We start from the raw sequence: 12,548 nt of genomic DNA, 5'->3' as shown, positions 1-12,548 counted from the left end.
ACCTGAAGCGGACTGACCTCCAGTTCAGCGCCACAGGGACATAGCAAGCTGCCGAGGCTACCTGCAACTGCCCAGCTGACCTGCTGGAACTGGCACTGACTGGAACTATAACTGGACCTGCCTGAGCCCTCTGGCCTCTACAAGAGTGAATTCCTGAACACCAATAGGTGCCTTCCCAGGTCCTGGGCCCTTGGTTTGCATCGGAGTGCACTGCTCTGAATACAAATGAGAAATTGTGAAGTTTTGGGTTATTCGTGACCATGAACAGACCCATTTGCACCACAATCTTGCCACCTGCAATAACCATCAACGCAAAGCTCTGGTGAACCTTCCTTTTTGCGCTACAGTGACTACCAGCAACAACTGGCAATGTGAGAGTTGCACTTTGTGCTACAGCATCGACAGCCTGTGGTGACCACCAATGCGAAGCTCCAGCAACAACCATCAGCAACGCCCGACATGATCCTCTTGCTACAGTGATGACCATCCACAATGCCCAGCCTGTTCTTCGTGCTAATGCGACGACCATCCTCGACACTCTTCCTGCTCCTCGCAGCCTCCACCACTGCACTGTGTACTCTTTGCGCTGGACTTTGAGAAGGTAACTTTTTCAGCTGGACTACCTCAGTCCCTTGTATCTGGTCCGCACTCCATCACAGTCGGCTTGAACTTGTGACTTTCACCCAGACTCGCACAACCAGATAGCCTGGAGTGGCGTTTTTAACCTTTTAGGCACTATTATACCTACCTTAAATATTTGAAATTTCATATCTCCCTTTCTACTGATTGGATTTTTGTTCTTTTGGTGTTAAATATTTTTTTTTTTTGCAGAGTTTTATATAGCGCGAACTAGACCCAAACCGAATCAGGTATCAGAGCGCTTTACATAGCACCAGTTACGTTACATGAGGACACACTTTCATTTTAGGCACGGGGAGATTAAGTGATTTGCCCAGAATCACAGGAGGTTTTTGGCGTCGTTACCGAAACTCGAACCCAGATCCCCAGGTCCGAGGTCGAGCGCCTTAGCCGTTAGGCCAACATCTATTATTTCTAAATCCATGAGCAATTTGTCTTGTGTTGTGTTTCCACTTTAAGTGCTGCATAAATAATACATTGCATCTAGATTAAGCCTGACTACTTTTATGTCACTCTACTAGAGGGTTAAGCAGAGGATAATTTAGTGACTTTTGTGGTTCACCCTGACAAGGATTATGGTTTTTGTTTGAGAAGGGCTCACAACCCCTTCAACCAATAACCCTATTTCTCACAATAGACATAAATATTTCTGGTACCTTGAGAATTGTAAAAATGACCTAATTTACTTTTTCTGATCTTTGTTGGGGTTTCAACATTATTTTTCATTGGCAAAGGGCACATTTTGTCTTATTGCTTATCATGATGCTAGGAAGTATTGGGCATATCTCTCTCTTTGCCTTCTGCTAAAAATGTCCCCGACTTTTCCCTAGTCAGGTGTGGATGTAGATTACAATGCATAAATCTTTCCTCTTCCTTGCTGACAACCCAAACACTGACAGCTCCCTTCCTATTTTGTTGACAAATTGGAAACTGCTTATCCCTGAATGTTATGTGTGTTGCTATTGGCATGTCTCACTATACTTATAATTCTATATTCTCTATGCCCTATGGCCTGAAAGATCTTGGCCGAGTTGGTGCTTTAAGTAAGTCAGTTATTATCTGTTGGGCCACTGTACCTTTTGATGTGGTATTGTTAGTATTTAAGAAATAGACCCTCCCTCCATCCATAAATTAAAACCTCATGTTGTGTTATAGCTTGGACTTCATTCTTGCATCAGGAGAATAACTCCAAAATCACTTATTATTTTTTAATGTACATTCAGACTTGTTCCATGGTAGTTTAGTATCACAAAAATGTATTTTAGTAGTAGTGTAAACCATCACCACCCCCATCATTTGCGTGCGTATTTTTATGTCAAGACCCAGAGGCTAACATTATGCAATCTCCTTCATTGTCACTACACAAAGCACCTCTAAAGATAACAAAGCTCAACAACATTCCAGAGATATTAAAATCTTTGACCACCCAGCCTTCTTCCTTCTTTTTTGCTGCGGCTCACTGCAGTTACATACGGTTTTCCTGTGTTGCCTTGTGTGTTGAGGCTTTGAATGACTGATAGAAAATAACGGTTGGATGTTGTTGTTCAGGTGAGATTGGAATTGTATACATTTAATGGACTATTTTAATCTAGAAAGAAAGAGGGCAAACACGCCTTGCCATATTAGTTCATTTTGAGCGAATGGCCATGATAAGTGCTCCAACGCACAATAGATGTCAAAGGTATACTAAAGGTTATTGAGTTTTTACCCAGAACCAATAAATATGCTTGGAAAGATTATCGATCAAAACATGCCAGCTAAAAGCACATTTTACAATAATGTGGTATTGTTTCCCTGCAATTCTCAGAACAGACTGGGCATGGCAAAAGGCAAGGGGTACTTTCCACGAGGAGCAATAACTTTGCACGACTTATCTTTCCATGTTTTGGATTTTTAATTCACCAGATGATAAAATAAAACACTTTAAATCTTCATGCACTATGATAAAACAGAACTGTCGTGACTTCAATAAAATGATTTATATGTCTCTGAACAGAGAGACAGGTTGGTCAACAAACGACATTTCCAAACTTGAGTCATATAATTTATTGGCTAATGAAATATGTTCAGTACTGTCATTCACAATGATGTGTTGCAGGGTTAGTGAAAACCCATGTGGTCTTTATAAGGGGATAATTGCCTGTCACCTGGTTCTGGCGAACAACAATTGCTGTGTCATTTCTGTGTTTCTGAATTTTGTAGTCATTGGGCCATTCTGTGTGTTTTTTATCTTTGCATGTAAATCTTACATCTCTCCCAGGCCTACAATTGGACGTGTTACTATGAGGAGTATCCATTATGTACTTCTTTCGTGAGGTGACTTTGTTTAGGGAACAGCTTTTTTGTATGTGTACACAGAGACGTGTTAGCACACGGGGAATATATGGATGCATCAGGTTATAGATGGAGCGGGAGAAAAATAGAGGAGTAAAGGATGCGTATTTAATTTTTATTTTTCAGTTTTATATAGCGTGACTCGGCCCAAGGGCATTGGGGCGCTTTAATGAGCCCCAGTTACATTATACAAGGTCTGTTTTTTTTCTTCTTTAGGTAGTAGGAGTAGGGCATAGGATACAGGACGAGTAAATGTACCAAAAGAAGTGAGTATAAGAGAAAAAGAAGGAAGCTGTTGTAAGAAAAGAGGGCAGTGCAGCTCGAGTGAGAAAAGGGAGCCATGTGCAATAACCATAAAGAAGGGGGGTGGGTTGGTACTGGAAGAGAAGGCATTGCAGCTATAACTTAGACTATAACAGAGACCTAGGAAGGCAGGTGAAAGAGGATCCAGGTCATTGAGCAAGAGGCACTTTTGAGCTTAACGTATAGCGCTGGAGATCAACAGACAGTGAGCTGCGTCCTTGAAGCGGGATCTTCAGGGGTAAGATATGCCAATGCCCAATTTCCATTGCCTTCCAAAAAGTGCATTCACTCCTGCTAAGAACAAATTTTCAAGCAAATTTAGTGTCGAAATGTACCTGAAAAAATTTGGTGAAGAGACCTCGAGCTGGTGAATTTGAAGTTGTTCCCCAACTTTTACTAGTGGAGTCAACCACGGATGTTCACAAATTCACCACTAAATTTTGGAGAAGCAGTATGCCTGGGTGGGTTCATGTTCTACCTGATCTTGACCAGTCTGGTGTTCCCGTACCCAGTTTTCCCAGCTGCCGGAATAGTGATCAGATGTTACTACTGGTAATTCTGGCCAGTAACATTGCACGAGGGTGCGACTGCAACCCCTGCCAAGCCACTGTTCCTGGCTTTAACAAATAGGTATTTATTTCAGCAAGGGGGTAATGTAATGCTCCCTCGTATTCCTCCTTCCTCCACCCTGCCAACGCTTCCCACTGCCCCTACCCAGTAGCTGCGTCTCAGCTCACATTTACCAACTTCTCAGAGCAGGTACTAAATTTGAGCATTAATCACCCCAAAACAGGGAAAAAGAATCTCCCAGGTAAAACCAGACCCACACGTGAATTACCTATTTTGGGGGATCACCTCATAACTGCATGGTACTGGTGGGGGTTAGTTATCTGTAACATTAATTTCAAGTACAGAGTTTCCACCCCCACCAATACCATGCAACTGCTAATGAGTGCCTGAGTGCTGATTACATTTACTTTCATGAATATTCTTTTTGAAAGCACCAAATCTCATAATTCCTAATTCTATAAAACAGGAAGATGATTTTTGCTTTCACAAAGGATATGTTTGCACTCATATAGTGAACTTAGCAGTTGGAAATATCCTACGAATAGGGTGGGCCTTTTGTTTGTTTTTTGTTAATGAATGAATGCAAGAACTGCATATGTAGTGTGGTCACGGTCACTGTTGTGCGGTAACTAGATATTCGCAGACCTCGCAGTAGGCAGTGAACCCTACTGACCAGCCACATCTTTATAACAGGCAGGGACACCGCAAAAAGAATTCCTCTGCCGGAAAGCAGCGGCAGTGGTTCAAAGAATGTCCCGGTGCTTATCAGCCATTAGAAATTCAAATGCAAATGTTAACAAGGTCCTGCTGTCTGTTGCGTATGTGTTTTTAGCATTATCTTCAAAGTCAAGTGTACCAGAGAAATGAAAACGCAAGAGGCCAGAGTGCCTCGGTGTTAATGTGGAGACATGTTGGAAAGGCGACAAGGGGTCTCTGGGCTGCAGGCCACACCTCGCAATCACTAGGAGGTAAGAGACGGGCCTACCTTCCGTGAAGCATTCCTCGGGCTCCGCAGACTCTATGGCCATCACCGACACCTTGTCCATCAGATCCCCCGACTTCCTCAGGTCCACCGTGCTGCCTTCGGAGCAGCTGGTCTCGTCGAGCTGCTTCTGTGGAAGGACCCAGAAAGCCACATCAATATATGCTTTATTAGTCTACGTCAACCTGCATTCAATGGAGGGGGATTTCAGGTGCCATTGACTTAAATTTTGTCATATCACTTTAATCTTGACAGTTTTACGCTAGGTCAAAATTCATACAATAATTTCAGGTTTTGTGCTGGTTCTGTGTCTCAATTCATTATTGTAGGTAATATTATGCATTGTTTGCAATGTTCTGAAAGACCACTGCAACAGCCAGTAGAAAACACTATATTTTTCATTTATATATTTTTTTAAACCCAATACTGATCTGGAAAAAAAATACTACACATTTAATATCACATATATCTAACACAGAAAACATTGGTGTTCCCCCTGATTATCGAATATAGAATATCGTGGTATAGAAATATCAAGGACAAATTATCTAAAGCAAAGTATCGAAAGGTAAGTATAGATTTTCTATATCTAACTCCACATATAATGCATATATATATATATATATATATATATATATATATATATATATATATATTACCTACTGGCGGTCGCCAGTAGGTATATATAGTTAGGATTTTTTCTCAATGGGATTTTTGAAAATTCTATGTCTAATAACTTTGGCGTTTGTGGACGGAATTGGCTGAAATTTTCAGGAAAATGGCACATTTTGTTTCTGAGCAGCCCTTGAAAATTTGGGGGGGGTTCGTCAAGGGGGGGCCGAGAAAAAAGGGGGGTCCCAAAACGTGTTTTTAACATAGAGTTTTCCATAGGGCGGTTGGCCTCACTTTTAGCCCGAACGGCTGAATGGATTTGCACGAAACTTGGCAAAATTGTAGGGACTGGTAGCCCGATGTGCCTTTGCTAGGTCTCAATATATGTGCTCCAGTGGATTTTGAGAAATTAACGTTCAAAAAAAGATATATATCTGTAACAGCGGACCGGGCAGCGCTCCGGTTCGCGGACTGTACGCGTAACGGAACTTCGCGTAGCGAAGCTGATTGGCTCTCCGGCGTCTGTGAACATTCCAAACAGTCCGTAGCGGCCGCCATCTTGTCTCTCGGTAGGATCGAGAGACAAGAGGAGGCCAAAGCGAAGGGGCAAATGACCATAAGGGGGCATAGTAGATCCTCGCTGACCCCCTAGGTTTGATGTGGAGGTTTTAAAAGGGTCCCGCGGGGCAAAAAAAAATAATAATAATAATAATCGAACGGCTGAATGGATTTGCACGAAACTTGGTAAAATATTAGGGACTGGTAGCCCGATGTGCCTTTGCTAGGTCTCAATATATGTGCTCCAGTGGATTTTGAGAAATTAACGTTCAAAAAAAGATATATATCTGTAACAGCGCTCCGCTTCGCGTAACGGAGGTTTGCGAAGCTGATTGGTTCTCCGGCGTCTGTAAACATTGCAAACAGTCCGTAGCGGCCGCCATCTTGTCTCTCGGTAGGATCGAGAGACAAGAGGAGGCCAAAGCGAAGGGGCAAATGACCATAAGGGGGCATAGTAGATCCTCCTTGACCTCTTAGGTTTGATGTGGAGGTTTTAAAAGGGCCCCGCGGGGCAAAAAAATAATAATAATAATAATCGAACGGCTGAATGGATTTGCACGAAACTTGGCAAAATTGTAGGGACTGGTAGCTCGATGTGCCTTTGCTAGGTCTCAATATATGTGCTTCAGTGGATTTTGAGAAATTAACGTTCAAAAACAAGATATATATCTGTAACAGCGCTCCGCTTCGCGGAGATAAAATTATATCTGTATTACCTAGCTGTTGCTAACACCAGTTAGCGACGGCTAGTAGGAGATAGCGACCATCTTGGGCCCCACTTTGCATGTGAGTGATATTTATCACTAATGACATGCAAAGTGGGCATGCCAAGATGTTAGCGACTGGAAACAGTCGCTAACATCGCTATCTCCTATTATCAACTTTTGGAAATATTCGAGATAAGCGCGAATATCTCCAAAAGCTAGCACCTGCCCTGAGCAGTTCTTAGCCATGTTATCCAATGGAGGTGGATAACATGGCTAAGAGCATTAGCTCGGTAATGCATGAATATCGCTGAGTTTTCAGCGATATTAATGCATTGCGGTCGTTTATTATCGTATTTGCGATAAACCTTGATAATAGCAAGGTTTATCTGCGATAATTTCTGACGATGCTTAGCGGTAAAAAAATCGTTGCTAAGCATCGTTAGGGATAAATATCGCTTAACTTTGGTAATATGCCCCAACGTCTGTTAACGTTCGATTCGAAGGAAATCAGGAAGTGTTGAAAAACATTGTCTGCGCCATCTTGTCTTTTTTCAAATGCCACACTTTTGTCGTGCACGGCAGCCATTTTAGATGCCTTGACCAGACCCACTCTGTGCACGCTGTCGATCCTTAGCATGGCTCCCCACCCTCGCAAGCATCTCCCCCAGGCAGTGGTCACCCCCGCTCTCTGTCTTATGCATGGGTAATAAACCTCCCCCCATCTGCGCTGCTCTTCCCTGAGAATCACACCCTGTGCCCGCCCGACACCTCCCTTTCGCCCTATTCACTACCGCACCCTCTGACACTCCTTTTCCTCTGTGTCCGATTGTCCAGGCTGGTCCTAGGGTATCAGCTAGCCCTGCAGATGTAGTTTATGGCCCCAGCGGTAAAGAATCACCCCTCTTCAAAGGAGTTATAGTAGATCAAGGCCCAAACTCGATGAGATCCGTCACAGCAGACGCGTTCCTATTATCTGAAAACCATCCTGTATTGTGATTGGGGAGGGGACCGAGCCTGAAGCGGAAGATTCCAGGGATGACTCTTTGTACATCAAAGTTTTTACAATTATGTGTCACATTAAAAATATATAGCACTCCGACAAAGTAGTAAGATTATAAAACTTTAATAACTTATAAATATATACAAGAAAACAAAAATAGTAATAACATATAAACATTTTTAGGGAAAAACAACGAAGTAGCGGTCGGCTGTGCGAATAGTCCCAACGCAGCACAACGTCCAGATTTCCGGCGTGGGGCGTCGCGGGGGGTGGGTCATCAGTAGCAAACTGTTGTGCGAATAGTTCCAAGGCAGCAGAACGATGGCACCAAGGTGATGTCCAGTAAGTTGCCGCACTGGTTTTGGTATCCTACAATGCTGCTCTGAATAACGGCGTGGGGCGCCCCGGGGGAGGCGGCGTGAACGGGCCTCTCCAGGTGGAGTGTCATCTGTTGTAGTGGGGCGCCCCTTTACCGTTTCAGTTGCCATTCCGTCCGTTTTTGGTCCACTGTGTCAAAAGCCGCAATTCAGCTGAGTGCGGTGCAGCGATAGGCGGCTGTCACAGGACTCTCAAAATGGCGGCAGGCTCTTTCCTTTTTGGGCCTGGTCCACTGAAATGGCCCTGGGACACCTTGGAAATCGGACGCTTGTCTGCTAGGTCTTGGACCCCATTCTCGAAAGCGTCCCCTCCGCCTTGAGGATTCATCAAAAGTTTTGGGGGCCCCCGACTCCTGTAGGGTTCTGGTGGGGAGCGGTTGCCATGATTGCTCGCGGAATGACCACGACGGAGCTACGAGATGGTGGTGCTCTCATGCTGACGCCAGCTTCAGTCTGAAACATCCAGAAACAAGGTGGGGCTTTCATCGTTTGGGAAAAAAAAAAGTTTTCATCCAATGAAAAGTGTTGTTTTTAGGTCATATGATCAAGCCTTCCATCATTAGGAAACCAAAAGTATAATGAACCAATGAAAAGTTTTATAAACAAGTCACATGACCTGTTATGCGGCATAGGGTATAAAATGCGGAGAAAATACGTTGGCACGTGAGGCGGCGTCAGTAGCGGACCGATGTGCGAATAGGCCGAAGGCAATACAACGCGCCAAGATCCGGATGGCACCGAGGTGGTGTCCAGCAAGTTGCAGCACTGGTGTGGCCATCCTACAATGCTGAAAGTCGGCGTGGGGCGCCCCGTTGGCCTGTGAGTTTGCGTCAGTAGCGGACCGATGTGCGAATAGGCCGAAGGCAGCACAACGCGCCAAGATCCGGATGGCACCGAGGTGGTGTCTAGTAAGTTGCCGCACTGGTGTGGCCATCCTACAATGTTGAAAGTCGGCGTGGGGCGCCCTGTTGGCCTGTGAGATGGCGGCAGTAGCGGACCGATGTGCGAATGGGGCCAAAGGCAGCGCAACAATATTTTCGGAATAGAAGACACCACAAGGCGCTGAGATGCCAAGATCCGGATGGCACCGAGGTGGTGTCTAGCAAGTTGTGGCACTGGTGTGGCCATCCTACAATGGTAAAAGTCGGCGTGGGGCGCCCTGTTGGCCTGTGAGATGGTGTCAGTAGCGGACTGATGTGCGAATGGGGCCAAAGGCAGCGCAACAATATTTTCTGACTGACACCACAAGGCGCTGAGATGCCAAGATCCGGATGGCACCGAGGTGATGTCTAAGTTGCGGACCGATGTGCGAATGGGGCCAAAGGCAGCGCAACAATATTTTCTGTATGGAAGATACCACTAGGCGTTGAGATGCCAAGATCCGGATGGCACCGAGGTGATGTCTAGCAAGTTGCTGTACTGGTGTGGTCATCCTACAATGCTGAAACTCGGCGTGGGGCGCCCTATTAGCCTGTGAGATGGCGTCAGTAGCGGACCGATGTGTGAATGGGGCAAAGGTAGCGCAAGAATATTTTCTGAATAGAAGACACCACAAGGCGCTGAGATGCCAAGATCCGGATGGCACCGAGGTGGTGTCTAGTAAGGTGCACTGGTGTGGTCATCCTACAATGCTGAAACTCGGCGTGGGGTGCCCCATTAGTCTGTGAGATGGCGTCAGTAGCGGACCGATGTGCGAATAGGCCGAAGGCAGCACAACGCGCCAAGATCCGGATGTCACCGTGGTGGTTTCATAGTTGAGAGGCACTTCATCTGCAGTGGGGCGCCGAGATCCGGATGGCACCGAGGTGATGTCTAGCAAGTTGCTGTACTGGTGTGGTCATCCTACAATGCTGAAAGTCGGCGTGGGGCGCCCCATTAGCCTGTGAGATGGCATCAGTAGCGGACCGATGTGCGAATGGGGCCAAAGGCAGCGCAACAATATTTTCGGAATAGAAGACACCACAAGGCGCTGAGATGCCAAGATCCGGATGGCACCGAGGTGGTGTCTAGCAAGTTGTGGCACTGGTGTGGCCATCCTACAATGGTAAAAGTCGGCGTGGGGCGCCCTGTTGGCCTGTGAGATGGTGTCAGTAGCGGACTGATGTGCGAATGGGGCCAAAGGCAGCGCAACAATATTTTCTGACTGACACCACAAGGCGCTGAGATGCCAAGATCCGGATGGCACCGAGGTGATGTCTAAGTTGCGGACCGATGTGCGAATGGGGCCAAAGGCAGCGCAACAATATTTTCTGTATGGAAGATACCACTAGGCGTTGAGATGCCAAGATCCGGATGGCACCGAGGTGATGTCTAGCAAGTTGCTGTACTGGTGTGGTCATCCTACAATGCTGAAACTCGGCGTGCGGCGCCCTATTAGCCTGTGAGATGGCGTCAGTAGCGGACCAATGTGTGAATGGGGCAAAGGTAGCGCAAGAATATTTTCTGAATAGAAGACACCACAAGGCGCTGAGATGCCAAGATCCGGATGGCACCGAGGTGGTGTCTAGTAAGGTGCACTGGTGTGGTCATCCTACAATGCTGAAACTCGGAGTGGGGTGCCCCATTAGTCTGTGAGATGACGTCAGTAGCGGACCGATGTGCGAATAGGCCGAAGGCAGCACAACGCGCCAAGATCCGGATGTCACCGTGGTGGTTTCATAGTTGAGAGGCACTTCATCTGCAGTGGGGCGCCGAGATCCGGATGGCACCGAGGTGATGTCTAGCAAGTTGCTGTACTGGTGTGGTCATCCTACAATGCTGAAAGTCGGCGTGGGGCGCCCCATTAGCCTGTGAGATGGCATCAGTAGCGGACCGATGTGCGAATGGGGCCAAAGGCAGCGCAACAATATTTTCTGAAGAGAAGACACCAAAAGGCGCTGAGATTCCAAGATCCGGATGGCACCGAGGTGGTGTCTAGCAAGCTATGCAGTTGAGTTGTGTGCGCACTTGCGGCGAATAGGTCGAAGGCAGCATAACAATGTTTTCTGAATAGAAGGCACCACAAGGCGTTGAGATTCGGTTACCACCGAGGTGATGTCTAGCAAGTTGCCGCACTGGTGTGGCCATCCTACAATACTGCTCCGAATAACGGCGTGGGGTGCCCGAAGGGGGGGGGGAGGCGGCGTGAACGGGCCTTCCTAGGTGGAGGCTCGTCTGCTGTAGTGGGGCGCCCCTTTACCGTTTCAGTTGCCATTCAGCTGAGTTTCGGCTGCTCTTGATGCTACAGCGACAGGCGGCTGCAACAGGACTCTCAAAATGGCGGCCTGTTCTTTGGATTTGGGCCTGGTCCACTTAAATGGCCCTGGGACACCTTAGAACTCGGACGCTCGATTTTTTTTTCCTTTCCTGTACATGCAAAAAAAGGTAAATGCCCGGTACGTTACACGCTTCATCTGCCACGATGAACTCTCCAGAGGAACCGAAAAAAAATATAGTTATGGTAACTATACCATGCATCGTCATATGGAGAGGTGGCACCAATTAATTATAGTGCTGCATAAAAGAGAGATTTGGAGGAGAACCCCTGACCTGCTAGTACATTCATCAAAGAAGTGGCACTGACAGCATCAGAGGCAATGGAAACGGTCCCAAATATTTAGAAGAACTTTGGAAAGATTAAAATGACATGTTTAGATTGTGGCAAATTAATTTCATGTGGACAGATGAGTGTTACTCTAATAAATACAGCATATGAACATCATCATAGTCGATGGTTGGTAGAGACATTTTGACTATATCCTGGACCTGCCCGTCCTCGCCCAAAATGGCACCGGAATAAATGGGACTCGTAACTCCTTGTTGTGTACTGGTTGCAGAACCTTGAAATCACGAGATACGTATGCAGTTTTGAAGCACATGGCGGGCGGGGACGAGAATTGATTGAATATTTCGACATCCCTATTGATATTAAGTTCTGATGTGTTATTGATTACTGTACTATTGAAAGTTCGAATTAACGTCACCCATGGTACTTGCCCGCAAATGTATATCTAGATAATTTTATTGTAACTGGCCCTGTCGTATTTTAATTATAAAATGTACGTCCACCGATTCCGTAACTGTTAGACACCTTAGTTCTTGCAACCTAATGGCCCGCCCGTTACGTTCCTCTACAGTGTAAATGTCTACTCATCATATACGATTACAGTTTGCTCCGTGGCAGGCCCACATGGTTATAGGCTCGTATTTGTATAATGAAATTTTCACAATAAAGGTTTTTAAAAGAAAACATGGTAGTAGTATATACATTGGTAAAGTTTTTAATAATAGTCACTGTTTTAGAATCATTAAAAGGCAAGTGAAATAAAGCAGACCAATTACATGAAGGGTAAAAGGTATAATACAAAGGAACGCAGTAAAGATAAATGGTCAAGGGCTGTTGTGTTTTCTATTCCTGCAACATAAAGTGATCGATAAGAATCTCATATTCAGGCGTATCGGCGACTAAGACAGCAGGTCGACCCTCT

At 45.8% G+C, this 12,548-nt stretch overlaps 1 protein-coding gene across 2 annotated transcripts in view; it reads right to left on the bottom strand.

Annotated features, from left to right (window-relative positions):
• The window catches only part of LOC144784447 (sodium channel protein type 5 subunit alpha-like), a 1,060,325-nt gene that overhangs the window by 237,593 nt on the left and 810,184 nt on the right, over nucleotides 1–12,548 (bottom strand). For both annotated transcript variants that reach the window (XM_078663204.1, XM_078663205.1), the window contains exon 18: nucleotides 4,832–4,958. In XM_078663204.1, the coding sequence (XP_078519330.1) occupies nucleotides 4,832–4,958 (127 nt within the window). The remainder of the gene's footprint in view (nucleotides 1–4,831; nucleotides 4,959–12,548) is intronic.

The sequence above is a fragment of the Lissotriton helveticus genome, chromosome 10 (genome assembly GCF_964261635.1).
Source record: "Lissotriton helveticus chromosome 10, aLisHel1.1, whole genome shotgun sequence".
In the NCBI taxonomy this organism is placed as follows: Eukaryota; Metazoa; Chordata; class Amphibia; order Caudata; family Salamandridae; genus Lissotriton; species Lissotriton helveticus.
This window is presented reverse-complemented; position numbering and strand designations above follow the sequence as displayed.